This window comes from Muntiacus reevesi, chromosome 2 (genome assembly GCF_963930625.1).
Source record: "Muntiacus reevesi chromosome 2, mMunRee1.1, whole genome shotgun sequence".
Taxonomy (NCBI): Eukaryota; Metazoa; Chordata; class Mammalia; order Artiodactyla; family Cervidae; genus Muntiacus; species Muntiacus reevesi.
In genome coordinates, this window is record NC_089250.1 from 50060932 (window position 1) to 50086190 (window position 25259).

Genomic DNA, 25259 nt, shown 5'->3' on the forward strand with positions numbered 1-25259 from the left:
GACACTTCTTTCCCGGTTCCTTTTGATCCCTGTTCTGGTGGGACAAATGTTGAGAGAGTGGCTACAGCCCAGGCCCTGACCAGGGTGAGGGGCAACATCTGTATTTAAATGTTGCCTTAAAAAAAAAAAAAAAAAAAGTTGCCTAATCTGCCTGCCTCCTTAAGTGCAGGAGACTTAAGAGAGTCGGGTTCAATCCCTGGGTCGAGAAGATCCCCTGGAGGAGGCAATGACACCCCACTCCAGTATTCTTATCAGGAGAATCCCATGGACAGAGGAGCCTGTCGTGCTACAGTCCATAGGGTCGAAAAGAGGCGGACATGACTGAGTGTCAGCACAGACTTGGGGGAAGGAGGGATCTTCAGTGCACCAATGCCTGGGGGTGGGTTTGAGGAAGCTGGGCCTTGCAGTGCTTAGGGGTTAGAAGCTTTGGGTCACTTGGCTAGGATAGGAGGGAGGGAGCCAACAGTCCCTGGAGAGGCAAATTAAGCTAGGTGCCTGGGAACTAGGCTTATCAAGGCCCATTAAAGAAGATCCTTGCAGGAGAGGGGCAGGAGGGCAGAAAGAAAAGAATGTTGGGGGCAGCTCCTGTGGTCCAGGTTGGAGTTGTAGGGGTATCCCTTGTATGGTGCCTTAAGTAGGGAGTCCTCTACGCCTTTCAGTGATTGGCATCTCCAGTCCTGGTGGCTATCCTTGGAAACAGTGGCAGGGTAGAGGTGGAATTGCTGGGGACACATTGCACCCCGAAGAGGTTGAGGATGTTAACCACTCCCTGTGTGATGCCCTCTAGAGGCCCCCCGCCCCCCCCCCATCCAAAGGTGAGACTGCCTGCTCTGCTGATCCTACCTGCCTTTTCTCACCCCTCCCAGGCCCTTCCTCATTGAGGCCCTCAGGCCCCAGTGGTTCCAGTGAGGGGAGGGCCTGAGCTTGAGCAGGCTGGCAGCTCTGGGCCCCAAACCGGTTTTCCCACCTTGCCTGGCACATCACCCCTCTGTTTCCCTGCCCCCACCTCATTGCAGTTCCTCCTTTCTCCACCCTGGAATGTGGGGGCCGGGGGGGGGGGGGGGCACTTATCCATATCATCTTTTTAAACAGGAAGGTGGAGGGGCTGTTCCACACTTTCCCTTCTACACCTCTGGCACTCAGGGATTCCTTCCAGGCCTTGAAGGCTTCAGAACTAAGAGCAAAAAGCACCTGGGATTCTCAGCCCCACCTTGGCCCACGTCTAGTCCCCATCTGAGTTCTGGAGGATGAGACAAGCCCAGTCTACCCCTTCGCCTGCTCTGGAGTAAATGGGTGGGAGCAGTAGTCTTCTCCCTAGATGCCACTGGCCAATCCAAGTCCCTCGCCTCAAATACCAAGCAAGGCAAATGCTTCCATTTGTCTGCTGCCAACAAGAATGCCTCTTGCTCGAACTGAGATCATCTCTAATGATAACACCAATCGACATGAATAGGGCTCTTACTGTGTGCCAGCCTCTGCTAAACACTAGATGCTCACAAAGCTCCTGTGAGGGGACTTCCTTCCCTGGTGGTCCAGTGGCTAAGACTCTGCTCTCAGCGCAGGGGAGCCTGGGTGCGATCCCTGGTCAGGGAACTAGATCCTACAGGCTGCAACTAAGTTTCAGGCTGCAACTAAAGATCCTGCTTGCTGCAACGAAGACAGAAGATCCCCTGTGCTGCAACTGAGATCCAACGCGTCCAAATAAATAAAATATTCTTAAAAAAAGAAACCCGTATGAGGTAGGTAAAACCATGAGAAAACATGTACAGAAAAGTGCCCAAAGCCAAATCACTAGTCTGTGGCAGAAGCAAGCTCTCTTCCCCAGGCTGATCTTGAAGTGTCCCTTTACTAAGACATTCTTAGCTCTGTTTTCCTAAAGGAACTGGTTACTGACTCAGTTTCTAAACTGAGAATAACTCTGGGAGATGAACGGTGTAGAAGTGTCTATAGGAGCTGAAGCTCCGTTACTTATAACTAACTCCTGTTCCCCTAGTCCCAAAATACAGATCTGTAAATATCCTTCCCATTCTCCCTATTACTCCTTTGGGACAAATAGATGAGAACCATATCCATTTCATGAAGAAGGAAATAGGGTTAAGGACTTAAATGACCTGCAAAGACACTGGTCTTGAGGTCTGGTGTTCTCCCTGGAAATCTGGGTTACATATTAAATGCCTCACCAGGATTCCACTGGGGATGGGGGTGGGGGGTAAGGGACAGTGGTGTGGAGATGGCTCTGTGAGCACAGAGCTTTGAGGAGGGACTTGGCAAGGACTGTCACACAGCCTTCCAGAGTCCAGATGTGAAGCAGCTGGTGACTAACAGTGGACCCCCAGATAAAGCTGACAAACGCTGGGCTGCTGCCTTCACTTGGGACTGATTGCTAAAGGACCCTGAAGGGGATCCTTGTTCTGAAGACACTGATGCAGGGGTTCTGGAGGCCTGGTTGTCTTTGGCAGTTCCCAGAGTGGGCCAGTCTCCGGTCAGCATTTGGCAGAAGTGGTTTCTTGGGAGGCGGGGAAGAGAAACCGCCTTTTCAAAGTGAGGCCTGAAGGGAGGCAGCGGGAGGGGGGGAAACTACAACTCCCAGAAGCCCCTGCTCCCCGGCGAGTCAGTTTCGGTTGCCATGGTTTCAGAAAACAATATGGCCGCTCCCAGCTGGGACGCGAGTCTGGGTTAGAGACGCAGCGGCGGATCTGGGTCTCAGCAGTGGCGAGAGAAGAGGTCTTGAGGGCTCGTGAGGTTGGCCCTGGACGCTATACAGCTGGAACAGGCTGACCTTTCCGAGGGCGCCAATGGCGGGCAGCGTGGATGAGGAAGCACTGCACCAACTCTATCTGTGGGTAGACAACATCCCTCTGTCCCGGCCCAAGCGAAATCTGTCCCGGGACTTCAGTGATGGAGGTGTGTGCTCCAACGTGTGTGAGTGTGTCCGTACGCACGCCTGGGTGTGTCCTGTATGTCTTTGTGTGTCAACGCCTTCTGTCCTTTATGTACGTGTGTACAGGGTCTATGTGAATACATGTCTCTTGGTGCTTGTGTGCTTGTGGCAGAGGGGTTAGGTGTGGGTTAGGGAGAGGGGTGTCCATCTCCTAAGATTTCAATTGCAGAAGTGTGCATCTGTGGGAATGTGAGCATGTGTGTGTCCATATTTATGTATACATGTTCTATCCTTTGTGTGGGGTGTATTGTGTGTGTATATGTGACTATGACTCCTTCCCTGAACTTTAATGACTAAGATGTGTATTTGTGCATCTGCGTGTGTGTGTGCATGCTTATTCTGTGTTCTATATGTCTTGTGGGAGTCTGAGCATGTGTTTGTTCATATGCAAGTTGATATGTTCTGTCCTATATGTAAAAATGGGCGTGTTGTGTGCGTATGTTTCTTTGTGATTATTTAGGTGTCTGTGTGTTGAAGACTCTCTCCTGGGATTTTAATGACAGACGTATGCACTTCTCTGTGTGTATATTGATGCATATGTGATACTTTGTGCTTCCGTGTATATGTGTGTTGGAAACTGTCTCTTGGGACACTGGTGATGGCCCCATGTGTCTGCGTGTGTTTCTACATCTCTGTATCATTGTGTGTTTGTGTGTATTTATATCAATTCCTATATCTCTTGGATACTCATTCTGTAATAGGGGACTAGAGACCTTAGTATTCAGATGCCCTGAGTTAATGGCAAAGGGATGAAGCTCCTCTGGAGAATTTGTCTCTGGCTGATCACTGTTCTTGCTCTCTTACCTCCCCTCCATATTATCCTTCCCCTTTCCACATCTCTACCTCTTCTCTTGGCCCCACCACTCTGCCACCCCTGATTCTCCCACCCCACCCATTCCTTCTCCCTCTTCCTTCTTCCTTACCCATCTCTACACCTTCCATGTCTGCTCCCACCTCCTCTCCCTCAGTCCTGGTAGCAGAGGTCATCAAGTTTTACTTCCCCAAGATGGTGGAGATGCACAATTATGTCCCTGCCAACTCTCTCCAGCAGAAACTGAGCAACTGGGGTCATCTGAACAGGTAACAGAATGCCTGGGCACACTAGTGAGATTTCTAGCCCCTACCCTGGGATCCGAGCAAGGGTTGCCCAGCCCCTCCACCTCCTATAGTCTCCACAGTCCAGGCTGGTGGCTGGGGTGGGGAGGACAATGCATACAGAATCTATCTGGTAACAAAATCAAAGGACTCTTCTTTGGGGGAGGTGACAAGGATCCTCGAGACATACATGCTCTGGGCTCAGGTTGGGTGCCCTTCCATTCCTCCCAGAGCTGTGCACGGAAGGGCTACCACTGCTGCATCTCCTTCCTTCCCCCTACCCCTCACTTCATCCACCCAGGAATCAATCCACCATCCCTGTGTCTACCCCCAGGAAAGTGCTGAACAAACTGAACTTCTCTGTACCAGATGACGTGATGCGCAAGATAGCACAGTGTGCCCCAGGTGTGGTGGAGCTGGTGCTCATTCCACTGAGGCAGCGCCTAGAGGAGCGTCAGAGACGTAGGAAGCAGGGCATCGGCTCCTTACAGGTGCCTCCTCACTCCAGCTTCTTGCACTGTTCTAGGAGAGTTTCCCAGGCAGCAGAAAGATCTGCCTCAGTGACAAGTTGGGAGAAGGGTGTCTGGCTAAAGGGAGCCCACAGCGGGAGGGATGTCCTTGGGAGTGGGCAGCCCAAGGTCACTGCAGACTCTGGGCGGTTCTTTCAGGAGCTGGCTCCCCAGGATGGCACTGACTACATGGATGTGGGTAAGGTAGCCTTTACTTGCCTTCCCTTCCAAGAAGAGCTTTTCTCCTGTCCTTCCTTCCTGTGGGGGAAGGGGTGGGACTATGGGGAGGGGGAAGACAGGAAAATAGGACTCCTTCAGGGTTATTCGTATACTTGCCTTGTCTCAGGTTTGTCCCAGAAGGCCCGAGGGGAAGGTGCCCCAGACCCCCAGGGACGGGGGCAACTCAGGTAAGGAAGCTGGGAGCTCCTGACCTTACCAAGCCTTATATTCTCTCTACCTGGGAGGTCAGGGTGAGGGTTGCATCTGGAAAGATGGGGAAGTCAGGGATGGAGGGATTTTAGGGACAATGAGAGGGAGGGAAGGCTTGGCCAGGGACACTGAAAGGGTGATGGTGGGGTCTAAGATCCAAGCCTCAGCTAAGCTGCATCTCACCCCAGGGAGGGCCGACTGCCTGTGCCCCAGCCTCCAGGGTACAGCCAGGCACTGCAGAGCGACCCAAGTTTCATCCTCCAGATCGCTGAAAAGGAGCAGGAGCTGTTGGCCTCGCAGGAGACCGTGCAGGTGAAGGCACACTGGGAGGGAGCGGGGGGATTGAGGCCTGGGAAGATGGGCAGGGGGCAGCAAGCCACTGGACTTGACTTCTGTGTGGCTTGGCCTAGGTCCTGCAGATGAAGGTGAGACGCTTGGAGCACTTGCTCCAGCTCAAGAACGTGCGCATAGAAGACCTCTCCCGGAGGCTCCAGCAGGCAGAGCGTAAGCAGCGGTGAGCCTGGGAGACGCCCCCTTATCCGCCAGAGCCCTGACATCGCAACTGATGCACCCACCTCGAAGGGCAGACGAATGGGCGGGCGGAGCCAGCTGCTCCAGTGAGCCTCCTGGGACACAAGCGCCCCCTTGGGGTGTGAGTGAGCATGGGGGGCAGTGGGATAGGAACCCTCCAAGCGGAGCCCAGGAACTGAGCCACTCCTTCCGCTCCATCTGGGTCAGGAGAATGGACTGCTTTCCAGAACCCAGAAGCCACATGCAGAGACCTGGCGTGCACCCCAAAGCAGTGCTTGACACCAGGGACTCTGCCTTGGTGCTCCCGGTGCTGGGCCTTAGGGGGTGGTCCCCCAGCTTGGCCCGCACCCTTAGAACCGGGTCCCCACCCTGCTCTGGTGACAGCAGCGTCTCCATCCAGGCTAGTTCTCTGTACCTTGGGTCAAAGAGGAGGCTGTCCGAGACAGCTGAGGGGCTTCCTTGCCCCTCCTGGGCACTCACCTGGGACCCAGCTAAAAGGCTGGAGAACACAGCAGCTGAAGAGGAAGGGGTGAGGTGTGAGCTCAGCCATAGACTGTGCCTTCCAGTTGTCCTCCCCTCCCACAGTGTATGTTGAGAATATTTGGGGGATGTGGAGCTGAGTTGTTCCCATTAAAGTTATGGTGTCCTTCCTGTGCCTGCTTTCTCTTCTCTGAGGGAAGTGAGTTCCTGTTCCCCTTGTGTTATCCCCACCCCTTAAGTGAAAGAGCCTTGTGGGCCCAGGCTGGGTCTCAACTCTTGGGGAGCTGGACCCTGCAGTGGCCACTTCTTGGTAGGAGGATGGTTTTGTGCACTAGGACAGCCTGACTTCTAACTCTTAGAAGTTGAACTCTTAACTAAGTCAGGCCATGACTGACCCCCAAACTTACTCTCAGCATCTTCCAGCATTGCCCAAACCCAACCACAAGTCCAGGCTTCAGATTCTTCCCAAATGTAGCCACAGAGTCACCCTCAAACTTGCTTATGGATTCACCCCTAAACGTGTATGACTCCCGACCCTGCCCACAGACTGACCCCAAGTTCTATGGACCTAGACCAAGCTTGAATCCCAACCCTGACCAAGATACCCTGGCCTTGGTGTGACTTTAACTCTGATCATTACATTCCTAGTAACATTGAACATTTGAATATCCTGGGACCCCACAATTCTATTCCTAGGCATATATTCAGCATCACTTCAGTTCATTTGCTCAGTCGTGTCTGACTCTTTGCGACCCCATGGACTGCAGCACGCCAGGCCTCCCAGTCCATCCATAACTCCTGGAGCTTGCTCAAACTCATGTCCATCAAGTTGGTGATGCCATCCAACCATCTCCTCCTCTGTCATCCCCTTTTCCTCCTGCCTTCAATCTTTCCCAGCATCAGGGTCTTTTCCAGAGTCAGTCCTTCACACCAGGTGGCCAAAGTATTGGAGCTTCAGCTTCAGCATCAGTCCTCCCAATGAATATTCAGGGTTGATTTCCTTTAGGATTGACTGGTTTGATCTCCTTGCAGTCCAAGGGACTCTCAAGAGTCTTCTCCAACATATTCAGCATATCCAGGGGAAACTTAAGTTCCTATGTTTTGTGACACATGGACTGCGATGTTCATAGCAACACTCCTTGTAATAGCAGAACTGAAAAGAACTCCTTTCTCTATTACAAACTTAGTGACTTGAACAGCACATATTTATTACCTCATATTTTCTATGGGTGAAGAGTCCAGGCATGGCTTAGTTGGATCCTCTGGTTCAGGGCTTCTCACAAGGCTGTGGTCAAAGTGTTGGCCAGAGCTATGGTCTCATCTGAAAACTGGGGAAAGATTGACTTCTGAGTTCACTTGGTTGTCGACAGTTAAGTTCTTTGTGGGCTGACGGACTGAGGGTTTGCTTTTTGCTGGCTATTGACTGGTGGCTGCCCTCATTTCCTTGCCACGTGACCATCTCCAGTATGATAGCTTACTTCATCAAAGCCAGCAAAGGAGTTAATGGAGTCTGTTAGCAAGATGGAAGTTATAATCTTCTCTAATGTAATCGCAGAAGTGACATCCATCACATTTGTGGTACTCCATTTATTAAAAGTCATTAGACAGGGACTTCCCTGGTGGTCCAGTGGTTAAGAATCCACCTTGCAATGTAGGGGACTCAATTTCAATCCCTGGTCACGGAAAGAGCCCACAGGCCGTGGAGCAGCTAAGCCTGCGTGCCACAACTAGAGAGCCCATACTCTGCAACAAAGATCCGATGGGCTGCAGCTAAGACCCAAGGCAGCAAAATAAATAATTCATTAAGTCCAGCCCACTTTCAAGGGGAGAGGTACACATAGGTGTGAAAACCAAGAGGCAGGGATAACTGGGAGCTATTTTAAAAGCTCGTGACCATGCAGATGAAGGAACAGTGAAAGGATAAAATCTAGAATAGTGTTACTTCTGAGAGAAAGCAGAAGACTTATTCTATTGTTGATGGACATCTGGGTGGTTTCCAGTTGGGGGCTATTACAAATGATGCCGCCACGAAGATTTGTATACATGTCTTTTGATGTGTAAATAAGAGTGGAATTGCTGGGTCACAGGGTTGGCATTTTATTAGCTCTATTAGATACTGCCAAGTAGTTTTCCAATGAGGTTATAACTGTTTAAATTTTTTTTAAGAAGTTGAATATTTTATTACTAAATTGCTTATTCTCCTGCAAGGCTGTTGCTTCACTGTATAAAAATAGCACCAGCAAACACAGTATATTGCAAAATTAAGACAGTAATATTCTTCACTGGACACTATACAACTAACAAACTTTTCTCCACTGGCAGTTATTTCTAGTGGGAAGATCATTTTGACCCAAGTCCAAGGATAGCTGTAAGCAAGTTACAATGTCATATAAGGTATAAGATAACCATGTTATCCTTGAATTACATAATTTTTATAATTAGTTTTATCAGAGATAATTTCAGGAATTCTGAATATTATAACTGGAGCCTAGCCTAAAAATCAAAGGATTCTGTGGAAAAGATACACAGTGTTTATCTGAAGGCATTAGAAAGTTAAGGGGCATTTTCTTCAGGAAACATTGTTACAAGTAGTTTCTTTTGCTAAAAGTTGCTTTTTAAATATCTATCCAACACTAATTTAAGACAACTATGCTAGATTAAGTTGTTTCAAAGTAGTTTATTTAGGGGTTCCACTTTCATTCCTCAATAGATTTTATGTATTTTTCATATGCTTCTTCACTCATTAGTTCATCTAGTTCTGAAGGGTTACTGAATGTCATCTTGATCAGCCAACCATCTTCATAACAAGACTTGTTGACAAGTCCTGGATTTTCTGCTAGAGCTGTATTAATTTCAGTTACTTCTCCTGATAGAGGGGAATAGAGTTCACTAGCAACTTTGACACTTTCCAAAGCACCAAACTCCTCTTGTTTGTTCAACTTTGTCCCAGCTTCAGGCAGACTACAGTAAACAACATCTCCCAAAGCTTCCTGTGCAAAATTGCTGATTCCCACTGTTCCAACACCGTTTTCTGTTGTTGCCCATTCGTGTTTTTCTGTGAATTTCTGCACCGACAGCAGAGCAGGGCCGGTGCGCAGTGCCCGGACCGCACCCGCCCGCAGTCCCCATGGCCCGCAGTCCCCATGGCCGCGGCGAGCAGGGCGCGCTGGGTGCCGAGATGGCGTGCAGGCTGCCGACCGCGGCCCGCACGCTCCGCACCGCTTGCAGCGCCATGTTCGCACGGGTGCAGAGGGTCTCGGTGCCATAACTGTTTAATTTTTATTAAAAAGAAAGAAGTCCAGGGAATTCCCTGGCAGCCCAGTGGTTAGGACTCCAGGTTTTCACTGACAAGGGTGCAGCTTCAGCCCCTGCTTGGGGAAACCAAGATCCCACAAGCTGGGCTGTACAGCCAAAAAAAAAAAAAAAAAGAAGAAGAAGAAAAAAGGAAAAAATAAAATAAAAATAATGAAGTCCAGAAAACCATGTGTTTGAAGCTGGAGTGGATGCTTTACATATGCTCAATCTGGAGTTGCTCATAAATCCTCCCTTGCTGGCTCACCCTATTCTTGGTACACAGGCTGTTGGACTTTGGGGGGGGGGGGGCAGCTGGGTACCTTCTACCCTGACTTCCTCTTGGCATGAAGAGTCTGATTTCCTCCTGGAGGCTTTCTGGAACCATCTGCATTTGCACTGTGGCTTTGGGGCCTACCCTGGGAGCCTGTAATATCCCCAGGCAGGGAAAGCTCTGTATTGCAGGTCCCCCCAACTGGCCAGTTAGCCAGACTGCCCAGTGCCTGGGAGTGTGAGGAATGTTTGGTAGGGACAGGAGATCACAGTTCTTTTTGTCTTTTATCTCCCACCCTAAACTGCAAGTGCTTTTAACTCCAGAGCCTTGCACAGTAACTTGCTTGTCACATACACTTAGTAAACAGTTGTTGAAAGGAGGTAACAATTAAAAGTCCCAAGGGAAAGAAAAGAAAAGAAATAATAGTCGTTAGTCTGTATGTCTGAAAGAGTCCATAGCAGGGATGATTTTGAGAAGTTGACTAGAAAAACATAACAGGAAGGCATTAACCTGGTCTTGAAAGGAGGGTAGTTTTGCCTATGAGAGAGCAGGAAGGCCATTCCAGGTGGGAAGGTAGTATAAGGAGGGGATCATAAATTCAGATGTCTACATAGACCCAGAGGTAAAATAAATGTCAGAAAATAGGGACTGGTGAGGACTATGGTAAATTGAGGTGTCAGCCTTTGGTGCCAGGCTAGAATTGAATCTACATTGTTCAATCAATAAGAGGAAGAACGAGCAGAGAAGGAGGAAGAATTAGACTTTTTTTTCCAAGAGTTTAGTTTTCTTTAATTAATTAATTAATGTATGGCTGCACTGGGTCTTCCCTGCTGTGTGTAGGCTTTTAGTTGCCTTGAGCAGGGGCTACTAGTGGTGCAAAGGTTTCTCACTGCAGTGGCTTCTGTTCTTGCGGAGCAGCACGGGCTCTAGGTGTGGGGGCTTCAGTAGTTGCAGCACCCACCCAGGCTCAGTTGCCTTGAGGCATGTGGAATCTTCCCAGACCAGGAGTCAAACTGTGTCCCCTGCATTGGCAGGTGGGTTCTTAACTACTGGGCCACCAGGGAAGTCTGAATTAGAATTTTTTAAAGCCCATATGGACTAAACAAAATACATCTATAGCTTACTCTGGGCACATCGTCTGCCATCTTGAAGAATAGACATAGGACTGCAACTGAGGGGGAGACAAGTGGGGCACATGGACTGGTGGAGTTGGATAAAGAGAAAGCATCTAGCAAGAGTGGGTGGGCTGAGATCAGAATGTGGAGATCTCCCGATGATCCGTCATCTCAAACACCAGAGTGTTCACGTTTCACCCAAAATGATGCTAAGAAGTTTGAGGTTTTTCTGGACACTCCCAGAGCACAGAGCACTTTGGAGCAGGGTAGGATTCACTGGAAACGATAGCTCAGGAAGATCTGTCAACAGGGTGTTAACCAGAGACCAGAAGATAAGTTAGGGGGTCACAGGGATCCTGCAGAGGGTAGGAGCCTTGGAGGCTCCCCAGACGCAGTGACCGCGGTCTTTCTGAAAAGAAGCTGGCCTTCAGCCGCCCATACCATCTCTCTCCTAGTTATGTTGTTAGAAGGGTTCATTCCCCGCGGGTACTTTAGGGACCCTGTTCCAGTCAGCGAAATGGGGAGGGGGTGTTGTTTGTTCAAGGACCTGTAGGCGGAGCAGTGGCTAGAACCCTTAAAGATCCGAGGGCTACGTTTTTGCTCCGAAGGCTCCTTGCAGGTGCGCACCCTGGGACGCAGAGCCAGGCGCATCCTTCTGACACTGCGACTGCCTCCATAGAGACCGAGAGCAGAGGCTGTGGTCCCCGGAGGCGCCTGAAGAGGTTCTCCCAAACCCCACCCTTCTTTGTTCTGATGCATTTCTGGGCCAGCCGGGCGCCAAGGATGTGTCTCGGATCCTCAAGGCAGGGAGATTTCCTCCGAGGCAGGGAGATGAGACGGAAGAGGAAGATGCAGAAACCAGAGATAGCAGAGCGAGAATGAGGGTTCTTCCCTTCCAGGACAGGACCTAGCGATACCCGTATCAACTGCCAGGCGGGCTTGGAAGCCTAGGGGGAAAGGCAACCTCCAGGTGCCCCACCTAGCTCTGAGTCCCACCTTACGGCCGCTCCAGGGGGCGGAACACGAGGGACGCCCCTTCCAAGTTGGGCGGAGACGGAAAGTGCAAACCCCAACGCTGAGAGTGGACGCGCGTTGAGTCCATTCAAAATTGCTTCTTCCTTCTCTGGCTTCTGAGCAATTCCGGTCTTTGGCTACAGCAAACTCGAGGGCTAACTTCATCGCGAGAACTTCTCGGGCCCTGGGGCGTGGGTCCTCACAGCGCAGCCGCAGGGCCTCCTGACGCAGAGGCGCATAGCCCGTTGGCGGTTCTCTGGCGCCCGCTTATTGGTCCGAAGCGCCCTCGCCCCACCCCCCCCGTCGACCAATGGGCGGGGGGAGGGGCGTGCCCTGGCGGCGGGCGGTGGCGGCGCGGGGCTCTCTCATGTTCGGTGTTGAGCCCTGGCTGCTGCCGCGGTCTCCAGAGCTGCCGCCTCAGCCACTGCCGCAACTGCGGTCGTCCTAACCGTCGCGGCCTCAGGGTGCTTCCCGCACGGTGAGACTGCTCTTCCTTCTGCCACCTCCCAGTTTCATCCCACTCACAGAGATCTCCTCCTAACCGAGCCACCGTTCTAGGTAGTCGGTGCCTGGGACCCTTCCGGCTGGGGCTGGAGCTGGAGGAAGGCTCCGCTGTCGGGGCCGGGCCAGGGAGGGCTCCTTGGCACCTGAGCTGGGGAGGTTTTAGACCCCAGGGCCGCAGGTGACCGTTAGGTGGTAGAGTTGAAGTGTTTTCCGCGGGGCGCTGTCGAGGGCACGTGTGACACAGTGAGGGTGGGGGCCTATGGGGTCAGCGCCGTCAGCAACTCCCAGCACCCCCTCCCCACCATTGTCATCGCCTCGCTGCTGACCTTGGACGAGTAGTCTCTGAACCTCGCGTGGCTCGGCACCTTCAGGGAGGAGGGTAGTGATGTTGGGGAGTATGGGCTCGCGAAACTACTGCGTCAGCAGAGGTGATGGTGGGACAGAGAAGATTATCTCTGAGGGACAGAGCCGCCGCCTCGCAGCCCGGGAGGGATGTGATTGGGGGTGGAGGGTGGGGGCGGCGTCCAGACGCATTTGTCCCCTTAGAAGATGAGGATAGGATGGGGATGGAGGGTAGAGAGGATACAGATTCATATACCCAGGCCCCTGATGTCTCTGGGAGCTTGATGATTTACCACCCCATTGTCACAGAGCAGGAGGCCTTCCTTTAGGTTCTGGACCAGTGTTTCTTTTAGTGAGCAGGGATCCTGGTGTACTGAGAAGGGAGACATTCAGTTGCTTTCTCTCTCGAATCTTGGCTTTGGGAAGTGTGGGTAAGGCGTTTCTCTGCCCAGGGAGCTGAAGCAGGTCAGAGGCAGCTGTTGCCCCCTGGACCTGGCCTCGCCTGGGTGGGCAGTCAGTCTGGAGGCTAGAGGTGTCTAAGCACCCTCAGGCTAGAGGGATTGTGGGGAGGAGATGCTGGGGAGAGGAAGGCAGCATTTCTTGGGGGAGACAAGAGGATGTGAGATGGTGGGGTTCTTTCCTCAGTTCAGCCCTGCTCCACCCACTTTTGAGAGAGAGACCACCCATACTTACCCTTGCAATTTTGGCCTGCTGGAGGAAGGAGGAAATGGAGTCACATCGAGACTGAGTTGCCACAACCACTCCTGACCTCCAGCCTTGCCTTTCCAGGCCTTGTTCTAGGTATGCAGGCCCTAGTGAGCTGGGGCTGCTCTCTTGTTGCAGAGCACAGGCTCTAGGCACATAGGTTTGAGTAGTTGTAGCACGAAGGCTCAGTAGTTGCTGCTTTCGGGCTCTATAGAGTGTGGGCTCAGTAGTTGTGCCTCACAGTTGCTCCTCAACAAGTAGGATCTTCTCTGACCAGGAATCAAACCTGTGTCTCCTACATGGATTCTTTACCTCTGAGTCACCAGGGAAGCCCCATGCTTGAGCTTTGAGGAACAGCTTCTGTGGGACTGAGTGCTTAAGCCGGGACTGAGTGCTTAAGCCAGGACTGAGCCCAGAATTGGGGTGGGGAAGGTAGGAGATTGTACAGTTACTGGCTCAGAAAATACTTCAACAGGTTGAGAATGGGAATTGAAGAATGAATGAGAAGCAAGGCCCCAAGAAGCATGTCCCTAACCACAAAGCAGAGGACACACTGGGGCTGGTCCTGTGATGCTTGGGACTTGGGGGTTGCAGAGAGGTGCTGGGAGCATGCAGCTGTGGGGTATAGGGTAAGAGGGTGGCAGGTCCTGGAGCTCTACTTTGCCATGGACAGACTGCCTTTGGCCCACTCTCCAGCCTTGGACGCCAAGTGTGGCACAGTCTGGAGTAGCAGCTAGCACCCTGTGTGCATAGCAGGAATCTGAGTTTCTGTGTAACTGTCTGTCTGCCCAGCTGCCATTTCCTTGTTTCTGTTCCTTATGCCAGAGGCGCCAGTGGGCCTGGCTGAGCCCTACCCTGGGTAGGATAACCTTGAAGCAGCTAGTCTCTCTAAAACTGAGAGGGACCTGAGCGGGGAGCTCTCTGTTTCCCATAGAGAAGGTTCTGCCAGTTTCCCTGAGAGAGTATCTGAGAGCTGAAGAAGTCCCCCAAGGCCCTTCTTTCAGCTTCTCAACCCTCCCCATCCCATGACTCTCCGTGGTATCACCTCTGACTGGTATCACCTCTGACAGCTCATTTAAAGAGTGGGTGTCTTTTTTTTTTTTTTTTGCTGGAATGAGGGCATTTCCCAGGATACATATTCTTCACATTTTCTTTATAAGTCCTTCTGGTTGAGGGAGGTGGACAGTGAGTTCCCAACAGTCTGCTCTCTGGCAATCCCTGGAGAACTTGCTGGCCTGGGAGTCAGGGAGGGGGTAGACAGGATGATGGAAGGGAGAGGGAGGCCCCTCAACCCTTGAGCTGTTTTCTGAGAAGGCTAGAGTCTCTGGGGCCTGCCATAAGGGCCATTCCTGACTGCTCAGGATTGGCTTGAAGTGCTTCTTTGATGCTGAAATTGCTGTTGCTTCAGAAAGCAGTCCTTTGGGGGATTTGTTCTGCAAAGGTGGGGGCAGAATGGGGAGTGCTGTCACAGAGCTTCAGGCACCAGCTGCACCAGATCCACTGAGGAAGAGGCCATTGCTTATTCCTGTGCTGCAGGTGAGGAAACTGAGGCACTGAGGCATGAAGTAACTGCCATGCAGCCTGAATTTAAACCAGGTCTTTGGGGTTCTGGAACCCATGCTCTTTACCATGGCCCTGCTGCCTCTTGGGGGCTGAGCTGCTTGGGCCACGATCAAGATTTGGCTGGCACGAGAGGAGGCCTGGGGCTTCAAGGGTACCTGGTGTTTCTCTTTGGACACAGCTGCTGCAGGAAGAGGCCTGATGCCCTCTTCTCCCGATTCTAATGAAGAATTGTGTGTGGCACAGGGTCTGGCTCACAGGGGACAGTGACCAATGAGGCTTTCTGCTGGGAAAGGAGCATTTCCAGCCTTCTTTGGGCCTTCTCGTTCTCTGTTGTCAGTGCCCAAGGGTTACAAGGCAATGCCTGAGTGCTTGCTCTATACTGAGCTCTGCGCAGTGCAAGAGACACAGGTCCTGCCCTCGTTGGTGGCGGCAGTGGGGAGGTAACAGCCGATTGTGGCCAGGCTAGAAGATGCCCTGTGGGAGGCACCACTCTGAGATGGGGGAAAGGGAATGCCTTCCAGCGCAGGGGTTGCTAAGAGAGCAGGGTGGGGAGCTCTTCTTCTGACAGCCTCTGGGCCCTGATGTGCTACGTCTGCCTAAAGGGCCCACTGAGGCCCATTCTTGGGCTCCGTTTAGTTTGGTCCTTCATTCATTTAACGAATATAAAACTAACACAGCTGCTCCCTGCCAGATGCTGGGCTGGGTGCTAGGGACACAGGGTTTGGCAAAAGCACAGTCGCTGTCCTTGCAAGGTGTCAGACAGAGATATTAAACGATCCTAGAAGTGAGAAAGGGAATTCTTTTTGAAGATTTTCAGGCCTATCCTGGAATGGGAGGGGGTGGGAATGGGTTGTGCTGCCATGAAAAGGGTCCCAAGGCTGAGATGTGGATGGGAGAACAGAATTGTTCCAGGCAGATGGCTTGGGTAAAGGCAGGCAGGCAGGCAACAGGCAGTGGACAGGGGAGGAAGACAGGTACAGGACCCTGCATATAAAAGCCCCAGGAATCTTTGCTCACCAGCCTCTGTTTCATCCAGGCTTCCCAGGAAGTGTCCTGGGAAGGATTGCCATTTCCTACTCCAGGGGACCTTCCCAACCCAGGGATCGAACCCACATTTCCTGAGTCTCCTGCATTGGCAGATGGATTCTTTACTACTGCAACACCTGAGAAGCCACAAAATTATGATTGTTGTTGTGTAGTCACTAAGTCGTGTCCGACTCTTTTATGACCCCATGGACTGTAGCCCACCAGTTCCTCTGTCCATGAGATTTCCCAGGCAGGAATACTCAAGGGAGTTGCCATTTCCTTCTCCAGAGGATCTTCCTGATCCAGGGGTTGAATCTCCACATCTCCCGTGTCTCCTGCATTGCAGGTGGATTCTCTACTGCCGAGCCACCTGAGAAGCCTGGGAAATGGGGGGGGATCTTGTCATTTTTCCCCTGGCTGTAGAGATGTGGCTGGAACAGCCTCCGCGCAAGGTAGGGGGAAGGCCTGGTCCCCTTGCTCTTGGCTTGTGTTTCACAGGCTCTGAGTCCACAGCTTCGGGGGTGACTAGAGTGGGTAGATAGGGCAGGCTGCTCTCCAAGGGCCAGACTTTCTGGAGACAGCCTTAGGGGCTGCCCTTCTGGGACTGGCCAAGTGCGGGCCTGCGGCTATTCCTGCATTCCTGAGGCTCTAGGTTTGCCCTTCTCTGTACCTCCTGAGGTTTCCAGTGGGGGTGCTTCTCATACCCAAGCTGTTAGCCCTGCCTTTGAGGTGGGGCTTGGGCCTGGGTGGGCTTTTGCATTGGGAAATGGGGAGGGAGGTAAGGCCTGCTCCTAGGGTAGCTCAGCACCTGAGGGGCCTTGAGGTTATGCCCTCCACAGGCCCAGCCCCAACTCTGAGGCCACTCTATGGTTTTTCTTCATTCCCTGGACCAGCAGAGGTCATTCATATATCACTCATCTCTACTTTAGTGTATGTCTCTGACAAATAAGGACATGTGCATGCATGCATACTCAGTCAGTTGTGTCCAACTCTGCAACCCTATGGACTGTAGTCTGCCAGGCTCCTCTGTCCATGGGATTCTCCGGGCAAGAATACTGGAGTGGGTTGCCATCTCCTCCAGGGGAAATAAGGACATACTTCTCTACATGATCTAATTCCATTATCTCACCTAGCTGATCAACTCTTATTTCTTAATGTCATCTAAGATCCAGTCCTGTTTATTAACATTTCCCAATTATCTCCCAAATTCTCTTTTTTAGGTAGTTAGAAATCCCCCTCTACATATATTTTTCTTTTTGAAACTGACATGGTGGGAAAAACCAGGTCAGTTGTCCCATAGAGTATCCTGCCTTCTTAGTCTCTTTGTGTATTAATTTAGAACAGCAGTTGGCAAACTTTTACTGTGAAGGGCGAGATAGTAAATATTTTAGACTTTGCAGGCTATGTGGCCTCTGTGGCAGCTACTCAGAGTAGTTTTAATGTGTGTGCTCAGTCATGTCTGACTCTTTGCAACCCTGTGGACTGTAGCCTGTCAGACTCCTCTGTCCATGGAGTTTTTCCCCAAGTAAAAATACTGGAGTCAGTTGCCATTTTCTCCTCCAGGAGATCTTCCTGAACCAGGGATTGCTTTAGTGCAAAAGCAATTTTAGGTGGCAGTCCAGTGGTTAGGACTTTCACTGCTAGGCTTTAATCCCTGGGTCAGGATTAAGATCCTGCAAGCCGTGAGGGCACAGCAAAACAAACAAATAAAAGCAATTGTAGACAACATGTAAACAAATGAGTACTTGGTTGTGTGCCAGTAAAACTTTACAAAAAAACAGGAAACAGTGGCAGCCTGACAGGCTGTAGTTGGCCCATCTCCTATCTAAAGCAACTTCCCTCTTTTATTAAAATTAGGTCACTTGTCTTGCAGAATATCTGGCCTTCTGGGTTTGTCTCCTTGCTTTCTTGTGGAGTCATTTAATTGGTTCTGCTTGCAGGTTAGACATTTGGGGCAGAAGTGCCCTGTCAGCGGTGCTGTGACTTGGTGCTGCTTCACATCAGTAGGCACACTTGTGCCCGGTATCCCATTCTGAGTGAGAGGAGGCTGACTAGTGCAAGACTGGCTGATGTCACTTTGCTCCATGGCAAACTTGTTCCCTTTAACCTGAGGTCATCTGTCAGTGGTACTTGTGCATCTGTGAGCATCCACGCCTTCCTGGTTTAGCATCCACTGATTAGTGTTGCTTCCAACATTTGTTTTTGGGGGGGGGGGTTGCAGAATTATTTAGCATTCAGTCATTCCTTTGTTAAGAAAGAGCTATCCTTTAACCACCAGGGCAATTTGGCTTCAAGAAAGACCAAGAGACAGACTGAATTAATTCTCTTTAAGATTGCCAGTTTTCAGAGCAGAGAGTTAGGGTGTTGGTATTGTCGGTAGTGACAAATGAGGGTTTGGATTTGTTTTGCTTTCTTCTTTTTTTCATAATCACTGTGAATGCTCTGATTTTATATAGTTCCATCTGTTAACATCAATTGCATAATATTCTCTTTGATGCTGAGATGGTCCCAGCCCAGTGTTTCAGAGCTGTGCTGCTTACACAGGCTTCCTGGGGGTACCTCCCACTGCCTCTGCCCTGAGGCTGCCCTTGGGGAGCTGAACTGGAAGGCCTGCCAATCAAGCCAGAGTCTGAACTGTGAGTTCTGATGGGTGGCAACCCTGTCATAGGTGCCTGTTCTGTATATGGCCCTGTTTGATCACCAGGAGGGAAACCTCTAAGAACATGTCTTACTCTATAGGCCCCCGTATTTCACCTCCTCGAAGCATACTGTTAATTCTGACCTGGATTGACTTGTGCAGCGAGAATACTGTGACCTCTGGATGTATGATGGTACAACCTGTGTGTCTGGGCTGGGCCAACTCCTGGATCACCAGCACCAGAACTGGCCCCTGGAAAGTGCCAGTAAAGTCCCCTTCTTTTGCTGGCTGCCTCTTCCCACCAGCCTCAGGTCTGCTGGGCACTAGAGTTCTGGGCTGGTGCTTTGACACCCAAAAACTGCAGGTCAGTACATGCTGGCCAGGCTGTGGGTCAGTAGTGCGTCAGGCAAGGGCGAGGGCTCTTGGCAAATGTGGAGTGGGTGGAAGAGTAGGGGGCAAAAGCCCCCTCTGCTTAGGGGGTGCAGGTACCACTTGGACTACTGAGAGCCGCAGGGGTTTGGGTCCTTCCTGAAGGGAAATCTCTGCTCTCCCGCCAGCCACAGGCCCATCGGTGGTCCTGACCTTGCCCTCCCCTCCGCACCCCCCCCCCCATCAGGCTCCTGCTGGTGTCCCTGGAGCATGGGAGGCTGCTGAGCGTGACCGGTGGTGTCCGGCAGGAGCTGCGTGTCTCACCCTGTGGCAGGGAGGGCGTCCATGGCTGCAGCCAACAAGGGTGAGTGCCTGCCTGGTCTGCTGGGGTTTGTAGAGTCTTCTAGTGCACCCTGGTGGAAAGGGGTATTGTTGCATGTGGGGTCTGCGTTGGCTGTGTGTGTGTGTGTCTGTCTGAATGTGACGTATGAATTATATTACATCAGTAATTACACCAGTGTTTGTGTTGGGGATGCCCAAGCCCTAGCAGGGAACCCTGGTGTGCTGACCTGTGGAGGTGTGTGCCCTCATAGCCCCATGTTCTAGCCTCCCCGTTCCACTGTAGAGGTTGGGAGCACAAGGGGCTTGGTGTGAGCACTGAGGCTCTGAAGTGGGTAGGGCTACAGCAGGTTGTGGAGAGGAATTTGGGTTTCATTCAGAGTCCAGAAGGACTCATAGAAGGTTTTAGGTGAGGTAGGATATGAGGGTTAAATCTGAGGGACTCAGCAGGGAAACATGGAAATGCCAGGTTGACCCCTTGGGCCTCCATTGAGTCTTCATTATGTGCAAAAACCCAGGCAAGGACTGGCCCAGGCCCCCACCAAGCTCCTAATAATCTGCCTGCCTTAATTCCCTGACTGCCTGGCCTTGGAAAACCTGACCCAGTGAGGGACAGCCGAGGGCCACGTGATGGGTTAAGCAGAGGAAGGAAAGGTGTCTCTGGGAGGGGGCCTGGAGCTCCCCTGGGTGGTTCTTACCTGCCAATGATCAGTAGTGAGGTTTAGAGGAAGCTGCGGCCCCTTCTATGAGGGCTGAGTGTGGTTTTTGACCCTCTGTTTCTCCCACCCCCAGCCAGGTCCCATGGAGCCCAAGCCCCTTCCTGTCTCTGCCCTTCTCCCCTCTCAAGGAGGTCAGCAGGAGGGGCAAGCAGAGGGCCTCAGGACTGGCAGACCTAGAAGAGAAGGCCTGAGAGATGCGGAGCTTGGAAACGTGAAGGAGAGCACAGGGCAGGGTATCCTGAGCACTGGGGCTGAGTCCTGCACTGCCTGGGGTTTGGTCAGAGTCAGGACTCTCTTCCCTGTCAGCCCCATTCCCTCTAAGTGAAGGGTCATATTAGCTAATCCCTAAATCCCCCCATACCTTCTCTCAGGGTGTGCATTTTCTGTGGGAGGACTAAGCAGGCAGGGGCAGATGGGAGTCTCAAGCCTTATGATCTCCATTATCAAGTAGGATGTGGCCTAGCTCAGCAGTGGATGCTGACTGATATGAAGGGGCAGTCACGGGGCAGGACAGCGACGCGGTGGAGTAGTTTCCTGGGGCTCGAGAAGGCAGCAGCCCCTGGAGCCCACTCCCACTTTTTGTAGGCAACAAGTCCAGAGTCCGGAGTATCCGCTTCGCAACAAGCCATGATGCAGAAAGCTCCCAGAGTCATGTCCACTTTGATGAGAAGCTGCATGACTCTGTTGTCATGGTCACCCAGGAGAGCAACAGCAGCTTTCTGGTCAAGGTATGTGCATACCTCTCCCCCTTATAATCATCAGCCATATTCCCTCTGCCTTCTCCCTGGCCCTGCCCAGATTCCTGGGCCTGTTCCATTTCCTCTAAGCGGGCTCCATCTTTGTCCTCCCCTGGGCCTCGGTTTCCCCATCTGTAAAGTGGGAAGTGTGAGACTGTGATGAGATGCGTGCACTTAGGATGTCACTCGAATGGGAGTGGTGCTGCTGCTACCATCAGCATCTCCCCAGCCACTGCAACTGGAAGGCAGGTGTCCAGGCTTTGGTGTCACAGGCCTGGGTTCAGTTCTGGGCCTCCTGTTTTGGCTCTGTGACCTTGGGCAGGTCAGCTCGGTTTTCCTTCCCTGAAGTAGAGACAGTTGACACCCCAAAGAGCTGGAAATGGAAGGGTGTATGTATGTGAGGCTAATTATATTGATAACACGTGTGACTTTATTTACTCTGCTTTGCCAAACTTCTGGCTGATTTAAGCTCTTTGCAGTAGTATTTATCTCCCCCATGGTTTTCCCTTCTCCCTCTCTTCTAGTGTCCATATCTCGTATACCCTTGGCTCCTCCAACTGCTGGGACACTGTTAGATCCCACATCCATTTGGGAGGGGCAGGAGGAATTCTTTGGAGGGGATGGATTGGAGGGAAACAGGGAGTGAGGCCTTAAGGTTGGACAGTACACCAGGGCTCCTGTGTTGAGCCGTGGAAGGCATGGAGGTGAGCATGGTGGTTGGCATCTGATCTATTGAGACCACCCTGAGGAGGGGCCCAGAGTCATAGCCATTTCTGCCCAAGTCTAAAACCCTTGCTCTTTCTCCAAGAGCTGATAGTTTCCCCAAGGGAGCAAAGAGAATGAACCCAAACTTTCAAAAATAGCTCCCTGCCTCCCATTGCAAAATCTATTCATGTCCATGGTAGAGAAAATTTGGAAGATAGAGAAAACTGTAAAGAAATTTAAAAGTATCTACAATCATACTATCCAGAAATAACTATGGTTAATATTTTGATGTGTGTTGTTCCAGTTTCCTTTCTAGCTTTCTTTCCAAAAATGAAAAGCTGGTATACTAGTGTACATACTGTTTTTTGCTTGCTTCTGTTGTGATCCATCTCCTGTTTGTTTCAGTAAATAATTTTCCATGAGATTTTACAACTGCCTGCTATTCCACTATATCTGTCATCATTGATTTAGCTGGCTCCCTGTCCCTGGTATTACAGTTGTTTCCATTTTGTACTGTTATAAATAAGGCAGTGATGGTTTTATTTTTTTACATCTGAGTATTTCCCCAGGGAAATACTGCAAGTGGTGCAGCTGGACCACAGGGTCACCATTGGCAGGTACAGCCAGAAAGCCCTCTTGAGAGGTGTGCCCTCTTAGCAGAGTGTGGGAGCCATAGGGACTGAGCTTTATCATGCAGTGACATCATACTGATCCTATTGAAAGGCTAAATGCTCCCCCAAAGGACTGGGCCATCTATTTCCTGAAACTGAGCAGGAGAGCGTGTGCCCTGTGAGCTGTGGATAACAGCACGCACATTGCCCCTTCTGGACTGGCACTCCAGTCAGCCTGCCTGCCCGACAGCTACCCTGGCCTGTGGCCTGTCACACAACTGAGTTTCTGAGGATGGCAAAGCTGTGTGTATGAACAACAGAAATTACCCAGGCTGTGAATCAGGGCTGTTGGACACAGTGAGCCTTTGAATGGGCAGGCATCCATGTTCATGTGCCAGTAGGGCAGGCTGGATTCCAAGTTCCATGACTGGTGCCAGCCTTGTGGGCCAGCTCTGGGCTGACAAAGCTCATCTAGTGTCTGTTTTTATGATTCTGACCCACCCTCCATCTTGTGCTATCTATGTTGGCTGGTGGCCCCAGTATGAGTGACTAGCGGACCAGTGTCCCTGGCACATGCTGATAGTGGTGGGGGCAAGTGGATAGCCTGTGTCGTGGGGTTTTGAGCCTTCCCTGTGGCCAGTGGCTGGTGCCTTGCTGTGTGGCAGTAGCCAAGAGGTCCAGGGAGGACTATAGCTTGACCACGCTGTGGCCTTCAGCCAGTCATTTCCTGGCTTCTATTTTATCATCTACAAAATGGGCCACCAAGGAACTTCAGGGCCCATGAGACAGATATGGGCCAAGTGATGGGGTGGGGTCCTTGGAGAAAGGGCCTGGAGCTGCCAGGCCAGGGGTGTGGACCAGCTAGAATGATGGAGGGAGTCAGAATCCCCTGGGATTGTCAAGGAAGCAACTGGAGGGCCCACAGGACCATCAGTGGCGCACCCTGGTGGACCCAGGGGGAGACTGAGAGTGAAGGCGCCTCCGTCCCCTGCCCCGCCCTGCTGCAGGTTGGATTCCTGAAGATCCTGCACAGGTATGAGATCACCTTCACCCTACCCCCAGTGCACAGGCTGAGCAAGGACGTCCGAGACGCACCTGTCCCCAGCCTGCACCTCAAGCTCCTCAGCGTCATGCCCATCCCAGAAGGTGCGTCCTCTGCTTGGGGTGCTGAAAGCTTGCCCTCCTCCAGCAGAGCCTGGGTGTGAGTAGGAGTGACAGCATGGGTACTTCCTTCCCCCCCATCGAGGGCTGATGAGTAGCTCAGAAACCAGGAGACATGGTGCCTATTTATGGGCCTGCTGTGTGGCAACTTGGCAGGTTCCATGTCCCAGCCCTCACTCCTGGACAGAAGGCCACGGGCTCACACAATTGACCTGTGTCTGTTCACTGCCTGATGGTTACTTCAGGGGGATGGTGGGAGCTACTGAGGAACTGCTCTAGGCCTCTAGCCCTTCCTTTGCCAGGGGAAACCTACTGGAACCTCAGGAACTTTGGACAGCTACCTCCCAGCACCCACCAGACCTGAAGCTGCTTTTCCATACCCTGCCACCTTCAGCACCCCTCCTCCCAAAGGCTAGGGAATCAGTTTCACCATTTACAGAAACCCCAGCTTCAGTTTCATGTCCCCCCTACCTCCACTTCATGACTTTGCCCTTAAGTGGGTTGAGCAAGCCTTCTCAGGTCTTTGCCTCTTGCCACCTGATCTGCTCAATCCCTGCCCTGCTCCTTCCTCCCTCCCCCGTCACCCTCTCTCCCTGCCTGTGTTTTTGGGGAATCCCACCTCTTGCAAGCCTGAGTTTGACTTCTGGCCTACATGTAGAGCTCAGTGAAGAATGACCAAGTTCCAGAGGCCTTTGTACCCAGCCCGGGGGGCAAGGGTCGGGGGAGTTTGGGCCATCCTTGCTCCTCTAGAGGTCTTAGTGGTGGGTGGGGACCCATGAGTGCTGGGGGGCAGGAGGCCACAGAGGTGCTGATCACCCCGGGCAGGTTACAGCGTCAAGTGTGAGTACTCCGCGCACAAGGAGGGCGTCCTCAAGGAGGAGATGCTGCTAGCCTGTGAAGGTGGCACCGATACCTGTGTGCGCGTGATGGTGCAGGCGCGCGTCATGGGTGAGAGCTTGAGGCCCGGGTCTGGCTAGAGGAGGGAGGCACCAGCTTGGCCTCAAGGAGTTCCCACCCTCCTTAAGTCTGAAAAAGGGATCCTTGTTTTGGCCCATTCCCAGTCTCCTTGGTGGGTGCCTTTCTCCTCATCCTCTAGCAGAGCTGGGAGGGAAGGTAGAGGAGTCCCCTTGGAGTAGGTGGGGCCAGGGTCCAACCTGGCATACTGACTTGTCACCTGTCTTGCAGACCGACACCACGGCACACCCATGCTGCTAGATGGTGTCAAGTGCGTGGGTGCTGAGCTAGAATACGACTCAGAGCACAGTGACTGGCACGGCTTCGACTGAGGCCCTCCGCCCCACCTGCCTCGGGGCCCCTCAGCCTTAAACCCAACCTCATCTCCCCAAATGCTGCGTGACGGTGTGGCTTCCTCACCCTTCCCCAGGGTGGGTGTGGAGGTGGAGGGTCCAAGGGCCTCTAAGCTAGAGCCTTGCCCACGCCTCTCACCTCATTTGTGCCACCTCCCTGCCTCTCCAACATCTTCTCCCACTTTCTCCTGTGTGCCTCAGCCTCCTGCTGGAAGAAATGGATTGAGCCCCCAAGGAGGCTATCTGAGGAGGGCCAGGGGAGGGCCTGGGGTGGGTCGTACCCACCCCTACCCCAAGCCATAAGGGCTCTAGTCTGAGCCTAGGAGAGGAGGGAGCTGGCTCTGTGGTAGAGCTGCCCCTATTACTACTGCTGCTGTCTCGCTTTAGCCACCTCTCCTGTCTACTCCCTTTTTTCCACTGCTGTCCATGGTGAGGAGGAAGGAGATGCAGTCCCCAATCCCTACCCCCTAGGTCTGTGTTGTTTTTAAATGAATGGTTGGGATAAAATCCTGAAGAAATAAAACTTCCACTGGATACCAGAGGCCAGCAGGGTTTTTGTTCTCCAGGGCCCTGAGAATGCCCAGTCCTTGCAGATGGGCCAAGGAAGAGTTTTGGCTACTTACTCTCTTTGGAAGCAGAGTTTCTTTGTGGTATTATAGCACCTAACCCCAAAAGAGGTATGTGTGGGTGGGGGCATTTTTGGCCTGCCAAGACAACAAAGCCTGCACGGGGAGGGGCCTTCCACCCAGGTCACAGAGGGGTCTTGTGGAGTGGGGTGTTGTTTGGAGGGCTTGATGGGAGACAGCAGCACTCCTTTCTAGTCATTTCACAGCTCCATGCACAGCTGAAAACCT

The 25259-nt window shown here is 52.1% G+C and overlaps 2 protein-coding genes and 1 pseudogene across 8 annotated transcripts; 2 read left to right on the forward strand and 1 right to left on the reverse strand.

The window, feature by feature from the left end:
• The first annotated feature begins 85 nt into the window (after positions 1-85).
• SPEF1 (sperm flagellar 1) lies at positions 86-6140 on the forward strand. 3 transcript variants are annotated; one of them, XM_065921496.1, is made up of 8 exons: positions 86-1739; positions 2637-2904; positions 3910-4021; positions 4371-4527; positions 4705-4744; positions 4892-4952; positions 5163-5286; positions 5385-6140. In XM_065921496.1, the coding sequence occupies exons 2-8, from the start codon at positions 2796-2798 to the stop codon at positions 5490-5492; spliced, it is 711 nt and encodes a 236-aa protein (XP_065777568.1). In that variant the 5' UTR covers positions 86-1739; positions 2637-2795; the 3' UTR covers positions 5493-6140. The 3 variants fall into 3 exon arrangements, with proteins under 3 accessions (XP_065777568.1, XP_065777571.1, XP_065777570.1); XM_065921499.1 differs by lacking the exon at positions 4705-4744; XM_065921498.1 differs by lacking the exon at positions 86-1739 and having other exon boundaries at positions 2495-2904.
• Positions 6141-8537: 2397 nt separating this feature from the next.
• Positions 8538-9219, reverse strand: LOC136157874 (glycine cleavage system H protein, mitochondrial pseudogene; annotated as a pseudogene).
• A 2782-nt stretch (positions 9220-12001) lies between these two features.
• ADISSP (adipose secreted signaling protein) lies at positions 12002-24946 on the forward strand. 5 transcript variants are annotated; one of them, XM_065921502.1, is made up of 6 exons: positions 12002-12157; positions 19074-19190; positions 20470-20612; positions 22945-23083; positions 23924-24046; positions 24284-24946. In XM_065921502.1, the coding sequence occupies exons 2-6, from the start codon at positions 19172-19174 to the stop codon at positions 24382-24384; spliced, it is 525 nt and encodes a 174-aa protein (XP_065777574.1). In that variant the 5' UTR covers positions 12002-12157; positions 19074-19171; the 3' UTR covers positions 24385-24946. The 5 variants fall into 5 exon arrangements, with proteins under 5 accessions (XP_065777574.1, XP_065777575.1, XP_065777576.1 ...); XM_065921503.1 differs by having other exon boundaries at positions 12005-12237; XM_065921504.1 differs by having other exon boundaries at positions 12005-12157; positions 19015-19190.
• Positions 24947-25259: the final 313 nt, after the last annotated feature.

Excerpts from the sequence above, each read along its gene's own strand:
- SPEF1 (XM_065921496.1), top strand. The coding sequence starts at position 2,796 with ATGGCGGGCAGCGTGGATGAGGAAGCACTGCACCAACTCTATCTGTGG. Across the intron at positions 2,905-3,909 it reads CCGGGACTTCAGTGATGGAG|TCCTGGTAGCAGAGGTCATC; the intron begins GTGTGTGCTCCA and ends CCTCTCCCTCAG. Across the intron at positions 4,528-4,704 it reads AGGGCATCGGCTCCTTACAG|GAGCTGGCTCCCCAGGATGG; the intron begins GTGCCTCCTCAC and ends CGGTTCTTTCAG.
- ADISSP (XM_065921501.1), top strand. The coding sequence starts at position 19,967 with ATGGAGCCCAAGCCCCTTCCTGTCTCTGCCCTTCTCCCCTCTCAAGGA. Across the intron at positions 20,118-20,469 it reads GAAGGAGAGCACAGGGCAGG|GCAACAAGTCCAGAGTCCGG; the intron begins GTATCCTGAGCA and ends CACTTTTTGTAG. Across the intron at positions 24,047-24,283 it reads GGTGCAGGCGCGCGTCATGG|ACCGACACCACGGCACACCC; the intron begins GTGAGAGCTTGA and ends CCTGTCTTGCAG.